Here is a 20,358-nt window from a genome sequence, read left to right on the forward strand (position 1 = left end):
AATCAAATCTATCTGTAGGAAGAGACCTCGGACAGCCCTGCATCTGAGACCGTGGTCTAACAGTCATCTTGCACTTATGATGCATCAATCAATTCTTTAAAATTTAGCTGTTAATGTAACAGTCTTACTCACCATGGCAACAGTTTCAGAGCCTGGTCTATCCTTGGAATTTTGACACTCCGTCTTCCATCACAAAAGATCTCTTGTTTGTTTAACCAGCAGCTTGTGTTTGAATATGGGCTGGTTTTTATGTCAAGAAAAAAATATATTATATTTCTCTGTACAAAGGGTTTTTTGGTCAGGAAATAACACATTTAAACTGTAGTCTGTGTTTTGCACTTCACATGCCTACCTTGAATCGAGGTCAGTGGACTAAGATCTGCATAATCACGTGAAATGGACACATCTCATGTTAACTATTACAATACGTTATGCCTTTTTCTGTAAACCCAGATGAATGGATTCACAGAAACATGTTAAGAGATGGTGTCCGCTATGTAGCAACATATGTAAATTATTTTATTTAATAAAATATGTTTACATTAATTACATAAGCAGTGGTCAATCACCATGTTCTGTCTATAAACTGTTAATGTGAAAAATGAAACATAACATCTTTTTACAGATAACGTGTCCAAAAGCCATAAGGAGGCGCCATTTACCTACAAAGTGTCTTATGGCGTTTATATCGAATTAATTATTCCCATGCTCTTGCTCCATATTTTGAACTAATCACCGGATGATTTTAATGACCATTTATCATGAATTTTCATTTTAATTAATTATTTGCACTGCACATGTCATTTACACAGACACCAGATAGATTAGATATTGAAGAACCAGTGATTTTCAGGGTTTTTCAATGAGAAGTTAGTAATGCTTTTTTTCTACAAATAAATGTGTATCTTTTTTAATTATATACCAAAATGTTTGTATTATAATTATGTTTGACTAAATGTAATTAGTTATATACAAAATAAATGTTCAAATAACTGAGACTTGCATGACCAGTTTCAGAATTTTATCAGAGAAAAATTCGAAAAGATTATGAACATTCACATATAAAAATATTTTCAAACTCCAGAAATATAGACACGGAACATGTCCATTCAATACGCTATACAAACAATTTTTTAAAGAAAATACACTTTTGCATGTGTAAAGAACTCTTGTAAACTTGTGCAAAGAGTTTCCAAATAAGCAAACACGTTTTTAAAAGGTAAACAGCTATGCAATCCGTACATCCATTTTTAAAGTTCCTTAATCCAGCACATCTCAACATATGATAAAAATAAATATACGTAGGCTATGTACCTTGATGCTTTCATTAAACATTTGCTGAAATTTATGGAAAACTAAAAACTTGCCTACAACCAAGTACGTTTGAACAGTTCTTCGTCTCCTAACTAGAACAATAGTTAAGTAATGTAACAATGTTCAACTGTAAACCTGTTACTGTATATACAGTAATCAAACCAATGCAGCGAATGCAACATTCCGATGTAATTTCAACCAGTCAGTTTGACTTGAAACGACACATTTCACAACGAAAAAAAGCAAATCTAGATCCAAATGAAATTGTTTGCCTACTTATAATCAGTTTTCACATGTTTGTCCATCAGTCAAACGGATGATGTACCAGTTCAGGGTGGCTGTTCTGCGGCGGGTAGCTGCAGGTGGATATGGAGCTTCCGCCCGGGCTCACCGGTGGAGTCATGCCGTTTAGAGGCACCAGAGCGTTCGGATGCCGGTGGTACGGTCTGTAGGGCGGGAGAATGTGATGGTGTTGACCGTGGTAATAACTCACGGGAGAGTTGGCGTAATCGTTTGGAGACAGAGGGCGCGCGTTACCAAGCATGGGCTGCAGGTAGCTGGAGATGTGCGTCGGAGAGCTGGACTGGTGACTCCAGGAACTGGTGCTGACGAACGGGGTTTGCCAGTAAACGGGTTCCTGTTGCAGGCAGTACGAGTCGGTGAAGTTAAATCCAGACGGTAAGGGGGGTGCTCGGTAGGGTCTCTTGACGCGCCTTCTGCGCCTGTAATTACCCTTTTCAAACATGTCTTGAAACGCAGGATCTAGCGTCCAGAAGTTCCCCTTCCTCTCCCCGCCGTTCTCCCGGGGAATCTTCACGAAACACTCGTTGAGGCTCAGATTGTGTCTGATGCTGTTCTGCCACCCCTTTTTGTTCTTCTCATAGTATGGAAACTTGGATATAATGAAGCTGTAGATGTCATTCAGGGTCAGCTTCTTCTCCTCGCTTTCTCTTATGGCCATTGCAATGAGAGCCACATACGAATAAGGAGGCTTTTCAGGTGCTGGAGCGGCTCCTCCATCCCCCGCGGTACCCGGACCGTCCTCTGCTTTATCTCGGGATTGCAGGTTTCCAGACTCCTCTCTGCGATCCATGAGGTGGGCTTGAGGTGGATGAATAAAAGCGAGATTCTCTGTAGCGCACAGCACAGGTGTAAAGTTAAAAGATTCCAGGTGTGTTTCGGATTTGCTTTAGTCTCCACCTACCTGCCCTGCCTCGTGTTGTATCCTGAAATAGAGGTCAAAAGTTCGCGAATTCAACATGAAAGAGGCGCGCGAGGGTCGCAGACGTATTTTGACTGCTTGGTAAATGTTACAGTAAACATCTGTTTGATGTCGCCGGCATTAAAAACACTTGCTAACAGCGCAAAGCCAATATCTATAAAATACAAGTAATATGATTTATTTTTCTTCTGTTAGTTTTGTGAATGATTGTGCAATTTAATTTAAAATGATTATAAAAAGTATAGGATATACTTAACTTAATAGTTTTTTGTTGTATGTTTATGCGCTCCGTTTCTAAATGCAGGCCTAGGTTAAAATAATCAAGATAGGCTAAATAATATCAGCAAATCATATAACGTTTAAACACATTTAAGTGCATTTCGGATTATAAGGACTGGGCATGGCTCTTGAAAAAAGAGCCATGTTAACTAATTATAATCTTCGGGCACTGTTTCCCCACCACTGCTCCGTCCAATCAAATAAAAGTAGCGCGCCATCAAAGGTACCGTCTTGTTAAGACCTTATTTGATGAAGCGATATTCTCAACACAATACCATTTACGTCTAGCAATACAAAAAATTTATTAGGCTACTTTATATCTGTTTTGATGTATTGTATATTTTTTTCTTTATTATATTATAATCATTGGCAGCCTAAAAGTGAGGCCAGTTTTTTTAAGTAATTTAAATGTATAGTATTAGTATTATTATTATTATTTTGATAGTGATTGGACTGGAATTAATTTTATGAAATCATAGCAATATTTAGGCTGAAAATGAAAGTCTTGTGGATTACAGTAGTGCAAATTCGGTTTGCATGACTTGTATGCATAGTGATCTTAAAATTAGCAGGAATTCATCACTTTGGTAACACTTTACAGTAGCGTCTCAGTAGTTAACTTTAGTTAATGCAATAACTAAAATTCAACAATAAGAAATAAATTTGTTTCAATATTTATTAATGTTGTTACAAGTCACAGATGTTAATAAATGCAAACATATTGTAAAGTCATAAAATACAGTAAAATTTAAATATAAAATTGAGTAAAATTCCAAGATAACAGTTACTAACTATGCATAACTGGAAAGGCTACAGAGTAAAAATGTGTATTAAGTCTAGATTTAAATACAGAAGGAGCACTCAAGTGTCAGATGGCAACTGATTCCATAACCGTGAAGCAGCAACTGCAAAGGCTCTGTCACCTTTAAATTTAAGCTGTGACCATGGAACATACAGGTCCTTCTCAAAAAATTAGCATATTGTGATAAAAGTTCATTATTTTCCATAATGTAATGATAAAAATTAAACTTTCATATATTTCAGATTCATTGCACAACAACTGAAATATTTCAGGTCCTTTATTGTTTTAATACTGATTATTTCGGCATACAGCTCATGAAAACACAAAATTCCTATCTAAAAAAATTAGCATATTTCATCCGAAAAAAGTACTTTGGACCACTGAGCAACAGTCCAGTGCTGCTTCTCTGTAGCCCAAAGTGGCTTGACCTGGGGAATGCGGCACCTGTAGCCCATTTTCTGCACACGCCTGTGCATGGTGGCTCTGGATGTTTCTACTCCAGACTCAGTCCACTGCTTCCGCAGGTCCCCCAAGGTCTGGAATCGGTCCTTCTCCACAATCTTCCTCAGGGTCCGGTCACCTCTTCTCGTTGTGGAGCGTTTTTTGCCACACTTTTTCCTTCCCACAGACTTCCCACTGAGGTGCCTTGATACAGCACTCTGGGAACAGCCTATTCGTTCAGAAATTTCTTTCTTTGTCTTATCCTCTCGCTTGAGGGTGTCAATGTTGGCCTTCTGGACAGCAGTCAGGTCGGCAGTCTTACCCATGATTGCGGTTTTGAGTAATGAACCAGGCTGGGAGTTTTTAAAAGCCTCAGGAATCTTTTGCAGGTGTTTAGAGTTAATTAGTTGTTTCAGATGATTAGGTTAATAGCTCATTTAGAGAACCTTTTCATGATATGCTAATTTTTTGAGATAGGAATTTTGGGTTTTCATAAGCTGTATGCCAAAATCATCAGTATTAAAACAATTAAAGACCTGAAATATTTAAGTTGGTGTGCAATGAATCTAAAATATATGAAAGTTTAATTTTTATCATTACATTATGGAAAATAATGAACTTTATCACAATATGCTAATTTTTTGAGAAGGACCTGTATAAAACAGCTTTATTGGCAGATCTGAGGGATTTAGGAGCTGAATTAAAAATCAGAGATGTAAGATGGGGCTGCTTGTCCATTAAGAGATTTAAAAACAATCAGCAAAAGTTTGAATTGAATTCTAAAAAAGACAGGAACCCAGTGAGGGGAAGATAAAATTGGTGTGATATGATCAAGTGTTTTTGCAATATTGGTAACTGTCTGGCTGCTGCATTCTGAACCATCTGAAAACATGAAAATGAAGACTGGAGAAGTTTAATGAACAATAAAAACTTCATGATCATGGAAGGAGGAGGCGGGAACCGGCGGACAATCAAAATGAAAGCTTTAATAATAAAATAAACACAAAACAGTGCGGCAGCACCCCTCGGACGACTGCCATGGACAAACAAAATCAAAACACAAACTAAAATCCAGGCCTGGTCCTCTCTCGTCCTTCACAGTCGACGCTCCTGTTTTATATCCTTCTATCTCCTCTGTGGGACTCGAGACCAGTGGGTAGAGCAGGTGTCGCTCATTTCCAATCACTCCACCAGCCTCGCTCCATTCACATGGCTCTCCACTTGCCACATTTAAAATATAAAAAAATTACATTAGTCCATTTGTGGTTGTTTTCCCAAGTCTCAGGTGCCAAATCCTGCTGGAAAATGAAAAGGGGTATGAGTATATTTACTGATAATATCAGAGAAGTATTTAGCTCTTGCTTTTTTAGCTGCCTTCTGAAAATCCACCAGGCAGTTTCTAAAGATTTCGAATGAGCTCTGATTTATAAAGCATCTGAACAAGAATAATTAAGGAGAGAAATTAGATATTCTTTTGAACATTAGTGTAACATTTTTAAGTTTTCCTCAAAATCTATCAAATTTGCTGTGATATCACAATGATTTATGGAATGTACAGTATATATATTTGACCACAAGCTAACATCCTGAATGTGTCTTAAAATAACATAAAACATTCTTACTCCAAGATGCATGTAATAACATGCCTTTTTTCTTTGGGAATTTCCCACCCTGCCAGTTTCATCTTTATGTGTATTGTCAGATGCATTGCTAAGTGCCTCAGATCTTCAGATTCCTCCATTAAAATCAGCACATGCACAACACTGCAAGAGTAACTATAAGAGAAAGAAATTATAGAAATCTTATCTGAATTTTCATGCCAAACACATGAATTGCTTGAAATTAAATTGATTTTGCATTATGTTCATTACTTTTTGGAAATAAAACATTGAAAACCTAATCATCTCTAAAATAACCATCTACTCTGAGCTGTATAATGCCCTATACTGAGAGAATCCAGATTGTTATCGTTCTCTCATGAGACAGTCTGTCTATGCTCAGCCAGTGATGGAGAAAGATAAACTTTGGTACTCTGGAAAACTTTTTATAATTTACTTTCAGTTCCCATTGTATGTTTTTTTTCTTACACTTATATAAAAAAAAGTAAATTATTGCATTGTTTTCTTAAAACACAATTCAAAAGGGCAACATGCAAGAACAAGTGAATGTTTCAAATATGTTTCAGGATATGGGAAATGCAACACAAAATGTAACTTATCAAGAAGATCAAGGAAAACGCTTTAAAACTACCTTCCCTGTTGACCTGTTTACTAAGCAAATGACTTTATAAATACATGTTCAGAATTTCTGAAAGCTGAAAGGTTTACATTTACATCTATGCATTTAGTAGACGCTTTTATCCAAAATGACGAGCATAAGCAATTTGTAAAAGAACCAATATTTATAACATACAATGCCAAAAATTAGCAAGCAAACTAGAGAAAAGGAGCAATGTAGAGAAGATATTTTATTTGTTCATTTATTTTTTTAATGTGTAAATTTTTTTTTTTTTTTTTACAGAAGACGCCAAAACAAATAACTATTACAATGGAGTTTTATTTCAATCTGGTAACTGAAACACTTTTATGTACAAAATATTAATGTTATCCTGTTTCCCTTGACATTATAAGTTGAATCATGAAACAGAAACAGAGGCTCAATGGGCACAATAACAGACATTTGCTAAACCAAATCTTTCAGTGTCCTTTTGTTGACAAAAGTAGATCAACAAACATATTGCACCTTATAATATCACATCATCAGGATAATGACATGACACAGAATTATCCTTTGAGGAAGTAGGATAAAAAGAAACACCTAAATGTACAGCTATATCGCAAAGTATTTATAAAGTTATACATTTTTATATGCCCAACAGACATCTTTCTGTTAAACTTAACTGCACCATCATTCATCTGAAACATGTCCAGTGATAAAAAATACAAAGAAATGATTGAACACGCACAAGAACATGTTTTACAAAGCCCACATCATACTTTGCGGCATAACGTAGAAACTCACATTTACCAGAGCTCAAGTTAAGGGAAAACGGTCGTCTCATTTATGTGAGAATTCAATTATTCTCCTTTTTTATCTCCACAGTTGTTGAGCAGCAAGTATAAAGTTGTAGTCGTCACCCAATGGTAATGCTATCCACATATTTCCTGTAAAGATCCCAGATCTACAGAGCAAGCACACAGGTGACAAAGACCAGTCAAACTGCTGAACTCATAAGATCTGATCTATATTCTCATCTCCAATTGTAATAGAGATAGACGCAGATAAAGGATAAGTTAATGGTCAAACTGGTAAACAGTACACCAGGCCAAAGCGTCAACCCCCAAAAACCTGTGAAGACAATAAAAACATACAAACTAATTATTATGTGGAACAGAGTGACTTAGTTGGTTTAAACGCTACTACTGTAATGAACTTCCTATTTGTACCCTTCCATGCAGGACTGCTGTCAGTTCCATTTCCTGTGGTCGTGTCTACATGGCAGTCTGATGATGCAGAGGAGCCGTCCATTCGCTTCTCCACATGCTCAAACACACTGCCCTCATCGATCAGTGAACCTGAATCCCAAACAAAATCATTCAAATTTAATTGGATTTGTTAAATTGAGGTTATTAGTACTACAATTAAATGTTTAAGTTATACTTGTAAATAAATAGACTAAAGATCATTCCTCAAAAATAGCAACAGCCGCCAAAAAGCATTTGGCCACTTAAAATAAGTAAATAAAAGCTGACAAATAAAACAACAACAACAAAGTCACAATCACTTTTTTTTTTGTGGGGCCACTATATGCTATCAATCAGCTCAAATGATTAACACAAATTAAAAATTATATCCAAAAGTGTCCTATACCATGATTCTGTGAATGGAAGTGTGGAACATCAGGCAAGAATCCTCCGCTGTGCACATGGTTTTGCTCCGAAGGAAAGGGAGGAGGTGAGGCCAAACTAAAAGGCTCCGGAGGAGCGGAAAAGAGCTGCAGCTTTTGCCCACTGATGTTGAGTCTGGCTGGGCTGATGAGTGGCCGGCGCTGCCTGGCAGAACTAGAGGTGGAAGTGACGGATCCTGCCACAGATGGGGTTGGAGACGGTCCAGGAGAAGAGGGCCGGCTTCCAGATTTTAGGGAGTAGTAATCTATAAAAAAAAGAAAAGAAAGAAATTGCACAGTGTTTATTAAATGGTGATGTGACTGGGTAAGTAATTGACTTTATCATGTATGATTTATCGGGCTTTGGTTCTTTTAGATGTATGCAACCATTCCTTCACTTCTTTTGAGTTACCTGAAGGTGGAGAGTCTTGACACTGTGAAGATGGTCTACTCCCACTGAAGAGGAAACCTGAATCTAGAAATAAAAGGCCAGAATCATAACAATTTTAATAACCTTTTTTTTCTGTTTTATAAATGTAATTTGATCCTGTGATAGCAAAGCTGTATTTTAAGCATCATTACTCCAGTCTTCAGTGTCACATGATTCTTCAGAAATCATTCTAATATGATTATAATTAAATAGTGCTTATTAGTTTCTTGTTTAAAACACTTGCACGGCTAATTCCACAAAAAGTGAAAAGGAGCTATCGCACAAAATACTGATAGAAATTCCTAGCTATTTTTTTTCTTCATACAACACAAGCATCCAACTGCAAAGTGGAGTCATTTAACGCACTCATACTGTCATTCCAGGAATGTCTCCTTATGTGGAGCCAACACAGCTGCAGCCGTGGAGAGGAGCAACACCATTACTGAACATTATAAAGCAGATGGGTGAAGGTGCATGATGGAGCAGGTACCGGCCCTGCTCACATACAAGCCTTTTCAAGACTTCCTGTAGAAGTCTGACGGGGAGATGAGTGATACTCTAATGCTTCTGTAAAAATGAGCTGTGAGAGATCACTAGACTATCAGTGATATTTCTTAAAACGAAATATTTGTTAGCTGTTAAAGATCACAATTACATACCCATCTCTGTATAATGCAATGAGGTGGAAAAAGAATCAAACACTGAGATTTCTCAGACAAGTGTGTGCGATTAAATCAAAAGCATAAAGATCAAGCTCTGGCCCTTTTTTATCCCACCTGCCGAGCCACTGCATCTGATAACAGGAGGCAGACGTTTGCCATCTCATCTGGTCTCGTCTGAAGATCCACACATGAAACGAACCATGATTCTTCTACCGTCTCACAACAGTCATTTAAACACCACTCCCGACATCACCCTGATCCCAGGCTTTAAAAGCCTGTGTGTATTACAAAGTCCCATTTACTGAAGGGTCAAAGTTAAAAGCTCTGGCAGACCAAGCCGTTACCCTTGGAATCCCTTTTGATATATAGTACTACGAACAATATGTTCGAGGCTATGCCATGTCAAAACTTTCTTTTTTTTCCACAAAGGCAGGAATAAAAAATATATATTATTTATTCACGTAGCTCCAAACCGGTTTCACAAAATGTGTATTTTTAAATATCTTTTCATACACTGATAGTTCATAATATTGATTTCCATCATATCTGATATGAGAGCTGATATGGAGGTCATTAACGGTGAATAAGGTTCCTCACACAAACTCCATTTTTGGAGCTGGAATAGAGAAAAATTGTTCCCTGAAACAATAACAACATACAGGATTGGAACAGCATGACGGGTAAATTAAGGCACATTTCATTTAAAGGTTCACTATTCTTTTAAATTTAATGGCATAAGATAAAAAAGATCAGCTGCTAAAGTGCCTCTATTATGGGTTATGAAAGGTTCATGTTTTGGTTTTGGGAGTCCCCGCATGCAATGCCAAAAACACTTATAATATGCATTTATTTTTACATTACTTGCTTAACGACTCCCAAACATTATCTTAACGATGAATTTTTCCAAATCCCTGCTTTGCGTGACTCTAATCTGCGGTGATTGGGCTCATTTCCAATTATTTTTACCACTCCTAAAGTGCCACCATTTTCATTTTCATTCAGACCAAACGCGAAAATCAAGTTTTCCCCAGATCTGCACATGCAACAAGTAGGCGGGCAATATGCTAATGTTTCTTGTTGATGTCAACATGTTGCACTTTCAGATTTAAAACTTTGCAGGATGTTTTCATTCACTTTGAGCTGTGTTACACACTGCATGAAAGGTAATTAAAAAATCTTTAATAGGGGCACTTTAATAAACCAATGTAAATTAATCCCTTCCTATAACTGGAAGCTCATCAGTGGTGGGAAAATCCCTGTAGCATGCAAGCAACTGGAGACATCGAACAACCTATTTCTCAATCACACTTTCGCAGTTTTCTTTGGCAGTTGGCAAAATTCCCCTGCTAGGTGCGGCACCGTTTGGGGTGAAGAGTGAGCCGAGTTTCTAGTACCATTCATTAAGTCAATCAGTGACCCATATCTTTCCCATCATGCACTTCTGCATTGGTTCCACAAAACAGCAGCTGGGGCCTCTCACTATAGCAGCACAACTCTTAACTTCACAAACAAAGTGAAGGCTTTTCTACAACGATTAAATCTTATTTACAAAAAGCCCATTTCATTGCATAACCCATTCATTTTTATTGCGATTTATTTCATTCTAATTAGTTTTATTTAAAATGATTTTAATTTTTGTACCAGCAGGCTATAGGCATTTTTTTGATCAATGACAGTTAAAATAGTAATATCGTAAAACCTTGCAAAATGACAGTTTAAAATAAATGTTTTCTGTTTGAATATATTTTAAAGTGTAATTATTTCTGTGATGGCAAAGCTGAATTTTCAGTATCCACTACTTAAGTTTTCAGTGTCATCTTTAAAAATTATCCAAATATGCTGATTTGGTGCTCAGTTATTATCAATTATTATTGACATTCAATTATTAATTATTAATAGTTCTTATTAAAAATGTTGAAACTGCTCAACATTTTTGTGGAAACCATGATACAATTCTCAGGATTATTAGATGAATAGAAATCTCAAAAGAACAGAATTTACTTGTAAAATAAATCTTTTTTTTAACACTCTATAATTATATTTTTACAAATTTTTAGTTGTCCTTGCTCAAGACAGCTTTTTTTTAAATCTTACTTTCCTTAACAACGTTTTAAATAGTAGTGTGTCATGGTTTCCACAAAAATTGCAAAAGCTGGTTTTAACACTGATAATAAGAAATGTTTCTGATTTCTGAATGATTTTTGAAGGATTATGTGACACTGAAGACTTGAGTTATGGATGCCGAAAATTCAGCTTTTACCATCACATGAATAAAATACATTTTGAAAGATATTCAGAAAGAAAAGGTATTTTCAATTGTAAAAATATTTCACAATGTTACTGTATTTTTTATAAAAGAAAAATTGCATAATATAAGAAAAAAAAAAAAAAAAAAAAAAAAAATATATAATAATAATAATAATAATAATAATAATAAATATATATATATATATATATATATATATATATATATATATATATATATATATATATATATATATATATATATATATATATATATATATAAATAACATTTCATTAAACTTCTTAGAAAACTAAAAGGACTTCAGCAGATGACAAATTGCATCTGTCTTATGCTTTACCTGCTCGTGCTACGGAGGGAATAGTTCCCAGAGAGAGGGCCCTGTTGAGTCGGCCAGGGAGCGATGAGGGCGAGGCTTTGCACGTTCTGTGACTTTGCTGGTGGATGAGCAGCTGTGACAGGTTGGGAGGAGGTGTTGGGATGAAGGTGGAGGATCCAGACACAGGTGCAGACAGCGGGGGACAGTGATTACTGTAGTATGGCCCAGGTGAACTGCCAGACAAATACCTGCAACAGACAGAAGAGAATAGGTCCACTGCTCATTTTAATGGAGCAAATATCTCTTCAGTTACTGTTATGGACTATAGTCTGTTTCACTTCAAGCAGGTAAATGCAGAAAACCCTGCAGACTTCCATAGAATTTAAAAGACTGAAGAAAAAAAAAAGTATGTTGATTCTTCCAAATGGTACATCTGATCATCTGATTAAGTAGATTTTAGTGATGTAAAGATTTCATCACAGATAATAAGATAATAGAAGGTAGCATATCTGCAAATGTATGAAATTATTCATCAGTAATATCCCAGTCAATATCCACTTGTTCAGTTCAGACAATGGACAGTCACTTTAATTTATAAAAGCGCAACAAGCTACCATCTCAAACTGTGATCAATGTGATCTAAATCTAAATAAATAAATGGCAAACAGACAGTTCACATTTTATCATTGTTTTATTTAACTTTCATAATAGGGTTAAATAATACAATAGGGTTTAAAAAAATATGCAATTCAACCCAAGTATAATACAGTGATTGCTCCAACATGCTGCTTCAACATTACAACAACAAATATGAGCTTAAGTTTCAGGACGGAAACGGTTTCACATCATCAACAATGCAGTTGTTCATTTCACATTATATCTCTGGGGTCATTCCATGTCAAAATAACACTAGAAACCACTGAGCAGATGTTGAGATATCAGAAAAAGCACAGCAATGCCAAAAAATCATAATATCAGTTGAAGGTTTTCACAGGCAACTATTTCCAGCCTGCGGGCAATGAAGTATCAAAAAGCTCCAAACTGATTTTTAGATTTGTAGTGGTTAGAGGCCACAACACATTCAGGTCCATTTGAGATTCTAGTTGAACGTTTTATGGTAATTTAACTGCTTATAAGATCTAAGCTGGTGCAAATCAAAGTTCACTTAGTAAGGAACTGGATTTGACAAGATAAAGCAGAACTAATATCAAAATAGGCAAAATCCAAATACTTTCCTTCCAATAATCAATCTCTGACATCACCATGCTCCTTCTGGTACAACATGCACAGATCTGTGATTTCACCTTGACAGGTCCTACCACAATAAATCATCAGTGCTAAATACGGTTTTACTCACATTTGAAATCATATGAAATTAGGGAGGCATCATACTTCCGGACAATATAAACTTGTCTAGTAATGAATTAGTCAATGAAGGATCAAATATACTTAAAAAAATGCAATGCTGTGTTGAACAAATGTTACACACCATTTTGAGATACTTGTATCAACGTCAAGTCTAAATGCACACTATTATTAGTATTTACCAACCATCAGCCTTGGCAAGCAAAACTATGATAACGAGGATACATGAAACTAAATATGTCAACAATACTCATGTCTACAGTCAAATACTCAAATAAGTGAAATGTGCATAAGTCATCATAAAAAAGCTAATGAAGCTTTACATTGGGCATACTTCACTTAATACAAAATTAAATGGGTAATACAAAAATATAAATATTAAAGCTCATTGGAGTTGGACAGGTACCATAAGATCTGTGCAAGTTGATACATCTAATGGAAATTAAAATAATAAATTTAAATAGCAAAAAAGTTGCAGACTATAAGTGTCTAAGTCACATTAGTATTTACTTTGATCACAGCAACAACAAAAAACTTCATAACCACCTGGGAAATACAGTGATGCAAACCTACAAAAACATACAATGTATAGTCATACTGTCACAATGTCACACATTTCTAGACCACAGACAAAATACAGAATGCACGAGACAATTAAAATGTTTATAGTGTTCTATACAATCCCTACAAAACTTTGTAGAAGTTTTGAAAATGTGTTTCTTTTTGTTAGAAACCCTCAAAAGAGATGGCTTCATGTTACAGAGCTTTAGTGTGGTTAGTAGTATTCAAACTAAAATGGCATGTAATACAATGTAGTGCACTCATAACACTTCACAGTAAAGAAAATATAATGTTCATAATATAATAAGCATAGAGCTATGCAAAGTCAGCTAATTTTCTGTGTCTTTAAACACAAATTATTGCATACATTCTTTACTGATGTAATGATTACAAAATCAACCTGGTGATGGAGACAGACTTGAGATTCAGAATAAACAAAGAGAGGCACAAATATTTCTCTCTCAAATGTGTTAAGCTGTAGTTTAACCTTAATGCAGAGTACTTGAGCTAAAATATAACAAAAAGCTAAATACTGATAATATCTGTATTTTTGTTACAGTTGGGTATATTTTTTAGGTGGTTTAAGTTAAATGTTTTGTAAATTTTAATTTTCAATTCTATGCTGCCTAAGCACCAATATGATTTCTTTGTGTGCACAATGCATTTTACTCATGAACTAGACTTTATCTTTACAAGCTACTCCAAACTGGTGAATTCAACCTGCTCCAAACCAAATATAAAATTGAGATGTTCTACTTACCTCAAATTAGGGGCACAGTGGTAATGTCAAGCACTATACTACAAAAAGGCAATAAACAATCTTTTTCTAGTACTTTGAGCAAGCTCATCCACACAGACTATATTTTTTATATTTTAGCAAAGTGTTTAAAATGCCTATTTAGCAAGTATCTTGGCCATGAAGGTTTATAATGAGTGCATTAGTTAGTGTAAATTGAAGACAGTTGGGAGAAAAATGGTCCCAAAAATCAAACCCTTGATTCTAAATGTCCCAAAAGTATCCTCGATTACAGATCCCATAAAATATCTTGTTATAGTGTCACTGCTCAGATTCTGACCTGCGAGCTCTGGCTCTTCTCTGACTCGTGGATTTGTGTGTTGCCACAGCGGCAGCGAATCCCACCAGACAACACACAGAGGTGATGCCCAACTTGACCATTTCCAACCAATCAGGGATATCCGTCTTGAGATAACACTCTGCCAGATAAAAACAGATCACCAGAAGCCAAAGCACAGAGGCCACAGCGTCAATCCTCCTCAACCTTGAGAAGAAAAGAATATATATTTAGCTGAGATTTGAAATAAAAATACATTTGCATACATATATAAACTAATTTATATAGTAATTATAATATATTTATCCCATATGTAAAACATTTTTATATTTGCTATAAATGTACAATTTATATATATTTCTATGTACACACATTTATTCACACAAAAATCCTAAACACAATTAGCATTTCATAATTTAAAGCACATACATATTTTAATCAGTGTTAATTTTGACACGAAATTTTAATTTAGTTTTAGTCTTAGTCTTTTGACTATAATTCTTTTTAGTTTTAGTCAAGTTTTAGTCATCTGATTTGTTTTAATTTTAGTCTTATTTTAGTCGACTACAATTGCTTGGTATTTTAGTCGACTAAAATAAGACTAAAATCAATAACAGATTTACTAGACAATTTTTTACAGCTGGTATAGGAAACAAACTTAACCAAAATATATAAAACACAAATTCAACTTTATTTCAACACAACTGTGTCTTTATTTCGATTCAAAAGCTTTTATGCAGCAACAAACACTGTCATGATAATGTAAACAATAACTAGCTGCCAATTGACCATCAATAAAAGAAAAATAACTTTAGGTCCAGGACCTTAAAGCTTACAGCTGAGCTGAACAATAAGTGCATACATTTAAAGTAAATATTTAATAAGTTGCCAGCTAGGTAGATAAAAAAAAGTAACAAGATTTTATGAGGTATTCATTTGTCTAGCAATATTGTATGTTTTAAATACTACAATATTGCTAGATTTGTATGTATAATGATAGGATGTGAACATTCATGTTTCACATGACTAATATAGAAATATTTGTGATATTGTCAACAGGTAGAACATTATAAAATATACTAAACATTAGTATTAATCAAATGTATTTATCATGATATTACGTATTAGTATTGTGCTCTCATCTAACTTGAAGAAGGGGCTATTTTACAGTACTTTTCAGTTCGTAATATTTAATGCTACAACATCTACGCACTACAGTCTTCCAATTTTGCTTAGCTCAATAAACAAAAGAACATCGTTGTGAAATTACATTTGAGAAAATGTCCAGGTGGCTCGTCTGTAAATGTCTTTTCAAATTGGTTGTGTTCTTGCCACGAATGAGCTCTCCGCGTGCTTTACACTTTGTTTTGTTTTGTTCGTCGTCAAACGTGAAGTGAGCTGTGGACATTTTGTCGCTTTTTTAGACATCACCTCTTCGAAATGCCGTCTTCCCGGGAGCTCATTTAAAAACTGAAAACCTTCGCTTCACGTCTCAATAAGTCAGGCTCGGATTGGCTCTCTTCTCTCATGCAGTCTCGCCTGTTACGTTTTGCCGGTTCTTTTGTTCATTCCTCGCATCTCTCCGGTCTGCTGATTTGATTTTCGTCACAGTCTATTTTCGTCTCGTCCTTTATTTGTTGACGATAATGACAATCAATTTAGTCATAGTTTTAGTCTCCATCAGTGCCTTCTTTTTTAGTTTTCGTTTCGTTTTCGTCTGCAAAAATATATTTGTGACGAAAATAATGACGAAAATATTTAGTCAACGAAATTAACACTGATTTTAATATGATATATTTTATATATATATATATATATATATATATATATATATATATATAAATAAAAAATTTTATCTATAACTTGTTATGTAATACACATATATACACATACATTTATTCAAACATGAATTATAAAATCTATTTATATATTGCACATTCTTTAATTACATAATAACAAGCAAAAATATTTACATGTATATTTACTTAATATGCAAACTAAATGTAAAAATACGCACAAACTGGTAAACTTATTTTTCATTAAAAATAAATGTATATTTTATTTGGTTCACCTGACAGGTCCTGCCATTAAGACACCTGTGATGCAAGTTAGGAGACCAACAGAGGCCACGGCCATCTGATGTTCGCTTCCGGACTGCCAGACGAGCCGAGCGTTCTCCACAGCCTTTTCCGGCAGAAGACCCACCAGATCATCCCACATCATGCTGCCCGCCTCAGCATTGCTTTCACTCTCATTTTGGACGGGGCGTTTAGGTGGGGTGACTCCTCCGCTTAAAGTCTGCATGACGGAGGAGGCCACATCTCCAGATCCAGACAGAGCCACAGCTACAAGGAAGGCACAGGCGAGAAACGCAAGGACTCGGAGCAAGATCAGCCAGGCAGGAGTGGTGAGGGAGTAGTTGTTCTGTAGAAAAAGATAAAAAATGAATTAAATACTCAGAACACAAAAGAAGCAAGACAGAACAGGTCTTCCCTTATCTCTGGCAATCAATTCCACACATTTATCTGCAGTTTAAGAAAACACTAGTCAAAGACTGGTCATTAATTACTCTTGATACACGTAACAAACGATACCTAGGTTGTAGTAAAATTCCAGTTTTATCTGAGCAACATCTAAATTCAGTGCAATTTCTCCATGTCAAACTTCAGAGTGCTATAAACATGGAATCTTCTGGATTTTTCATGTCAAGTCTTGTGGCTTGATCTGAAACCATATAAATATACAGAGATCACCACCTTAATAAAGGCTTTATCAGCATCCCGACTGCGTCTGAGCTGGTGGTTGAAGAGCAGAGCCCGCAGCTGTCGGTTCTGGTGTTTGATGTAGTACTCCACTGCTGTCTGGCACGGCCGGCACAACTTGAAGGTCTGCTCAAGGTGGTGCTTAAATACCTCGATCTCCTCATCATAGTTTTCCTGTCATTATGGGTCAAATATTACTTTAAAATGTCTAGTTGCTTGGATGTTACTCGTTTTTAAGCTGATGGTTTTCACATTTTAAAAACAAAAGCACATAAAAATCATTGAAGATGTTTATTCTAGCTATGACTTTTAAGTATAGAAGTGTTTAGATGCCTACTGAATGCCATATTTAATACATGACTTTTTTTGCCTCAAAATTATATAAAAAAGCATAAAAGCAAATCTTATTCAGAAACGGTTTTGCCTCAAAATTGTATAAAAAGCATTAAAAAAAATCGAACAGGCTTTGGTAATCTTGAAATGAAATGGGTGAATGTTAAACCTACATCATCCCTGGGGATGAACGAGGCCAGCTGCTTAATCTTCACTGTCTGGTTATTGTTGCACTTCTTGCACAGAAGCATTTGACAGTTGACCCACTGCAGAGTCTTCGGTGTCTCCGGGACACCGGCCGAAACGCCATGGTTGAGATGCTCCATGTACTGAGCAGGAATGGGCTTGTTGTAGTCCCCGTTCTACAGATCAAAAACAAGCACAAAACAAAAACTAATTTATAGCATATCCAAAAGCTGCATTAGCAACATAGCAAAACCTTTTTAAATTGTAATAGAAAACACACAAACAGACACTTATAATGCAAGTTATTTTAAAACTTAATTTAACAATATGACAGTTTTACTATATTTTTTTATCAAATAAATGCATTCTTGGTCAGCATAAGAGACATCTTTCAAAATCATTGAAACAATTCTTACACACTCCAAACTTTGAAAGGTAGTGTATTAAAAAAATAGATGTAAAATGTTATATTTTTTGTTTAAATAAAGTAAATACCTCCTGAAAGCCATTATACTGTTCACAGTATGGACAATCCCAGCAGTTTCTGTTCCCATAGGGGACAACTGTGTCCTGATTGCAGAACCAACAATTCACTTTGACATGAGTTGGTTTTTTCCTGTCGAATAAGAGGAGTCATTTTTAGGAAAACTACTGCAAATTACCATGCATTAACATAACAGAAAACAGCTGTAATACAATACTCCCATTAATATTGACCTGACAGAACACCATAGTGATTCTCAATTAACAGGTCACAGGCCTGTTTTGCAGACAGACAATAATTAGGACTAAAGCGGTCCAGTGTTTTGGGTTGTGTCAAATTACATGTGACATGCAAGACATTCCGTGGAAACTAATGCAAAGCCTGAGTCTTGAAGCTAAAGTAAAACTGGGATTTTGTTTTTCTAGACAGCACAATCAGTATCTCTGAACCTGAGAATGATAACCTAACAGTAGCATGAATTAAGTTTCTATTTACAGGCAGATAGGGACTTGACTACACTAACAAATTCAGCCTGTGACATTATAAAAGATGATAACGTCGCCCACATTAAGACAAGTGATAGCATATAAACCATTAGGCAGAAATGTGAAGGAATTAAAATCCAGGAAATTAATCACATCTTATTAATAATTACTGTGGACTAGAAAAAAAATAATACTTACTATTTATTACTCAATACAAATATTTTATCAGTACTAATATGACTGATTCATTTAACATCACAGCAGAGCATTTGTCCAATAAAAGAAGGATTAATGATGGGATCTTACATTATTGCTTTCAGTCTAGAATTATACGCATCATTTTTGACAGATTGATATAAAGAAGTATTTTACAAATAAGTTGCTCTTACCACGGTAATCAGTTTTCCGTCAAAATAACAGTTAACAGTAACTTTGTTTCTTGGTTTCAATAACTTAAGCACCACTGCCTTTAAAAAAAGGAACGAGTGCTTTAATTAATAATTGATTTTCAAATTAACGATAACTGTAATACTTGTGGTAGAAAATATTAATATAACGGACAATTTTGGTCTGTTTAAGTACCACAGACTTGCCATTTTACGAAATCTCTCGCGCATTTTTGTGTAGCGCGCGCCATTGAATATCTTCGCGCGTGCACAAGTATTTTTCATGGCCGAAGTGTAGAAAATACTACTGCCAGTGCCTATTAATTATATAGGAAACCGTGAAAAGTGCAGTGTAGTTCGTAACCCTTGCTAAATATAGATGTCAAAGTCCAGCGACATCTTAATGGCAGGGACACAATACCTGGTTGCAATTCTATAGATTAGCGCTCCTCCTGCAGCAATCGCCGTTGCTCCGACACCTCCAATTACAAATGGCGGGTACTGTAGTAATATTTGGTTGAAGGACTCCATTGCAAAACGGGATATTTACTTTAGTGTTATTCACAAGAAGCCACACGCTGGAGTAGTGCATGCGGCAACAGTAGCGCGCATCAAGCTACAGCATGGTCATATCCAGGTCATGAGCGCGCTATCAAGACATGTCAAAATAAAAGTTGGAATTCTAAACGGGATTAAGTAATAATAATAATAATTGTAAAATATTATGATAATTACATAAACATCAAAATAATAAAATATAAAATTAATCAGACATAAAATGATATATTTTTTTGTACAATATTGTTTTGTTACACTCCATACCCATGTTGCAAAGTTACGTTTTGCACAGTTTCATTATTTATAGGTTTTTACATTTTAAATCCCTTTTTAATATTAAACCATTTGCTTTATCTGTGTTCTATTAGAGAACTTCTTTGTAATTTGCAGAAATTTACATTACATTGACTATAATTACTGTTATATGCTGTCCATTCAATAAATAAAACGGACCACTTTGCCTTTTCGAGAAAGTGAACTGAAGTAGGTTTATATGGTTTAAACTTGCCCTCTTGAGGCAACAGATGTAACAGCCATTCACACGTTT

At 35.3% G+C, this 20,358-nt stretch overlaps 2 protein-coding genes across 2 annotated transcripts; both read right to left on the reverse strand.

Moving 5' to 3' along the window:
• Positions 1–1,087: 1,087 nt before the first annotated feature.
• On the reverse strand, positions 1,088–2,479 carry LOC127944980 (forkhead box protein L2-like). The gene has a single exon (XM_052541437.1). It carries the CDS (start codon positions 2,405–2,407, stop codon positions 1,619–1,621), a length of 789 nt encoding a protein of 262 aa, XP_052397397.1. The 5' UTR covers positions 2,408–2,479; the 3' UTR covers positions 1,088–1,618.
• A 4,115-nt stretch (positions 2,480–6,594) lies between these two features.
• LOC127944526 (transmembrane protein 201) lies at positions 6,595–19,903 on the reverse strand. Its single transcript, XM_052540524.1, has 11 exons — positions 19,675–19,903; positions 18,394–18,514; positions 17,886–18,074; positions 17,374–17,553; positions 16,689–17,041; positions 14,621–14,824; positions 11,640–11,866; positions 8,357–8,419; positions 7,929–8,210; positions 7,505–7,633; positions 6,595–7,406 (listed from the first exon to the last, which is right to left on the reverse strand). The coding sequence occupies exons 1-11, from the start codon at positions 19,782–19,784 to the stop codon at positions 7,309–7,311; spliced, it is 1,956 nt and encodes a 651-aa protein (XP_052396484.1). The 5' UTR covers positions 19,785–19,903; the 3' UTR covers positions 6,595–7,308.
• Between the last annotated feature and the right edge of the window lie 455 nt (positions 19,904–20,358).

This window comes from Carassius gibelio, chromosome A23, assembly GCF_023724105.1.
Source record: "Carassius gibelio isolate Cgi1373 ecotype wild population from Czech Republic chromosome A23, carGib1.2-hapl.c, whole genome shotgun sequence".
Taxonomy (NCBI): domain Eukaryota; kingdom Metazoa; phylum Chordata; class Actinopteri; order Cypriniformes; family Cyprinidae; genus Carassius; species Carassius gibelio.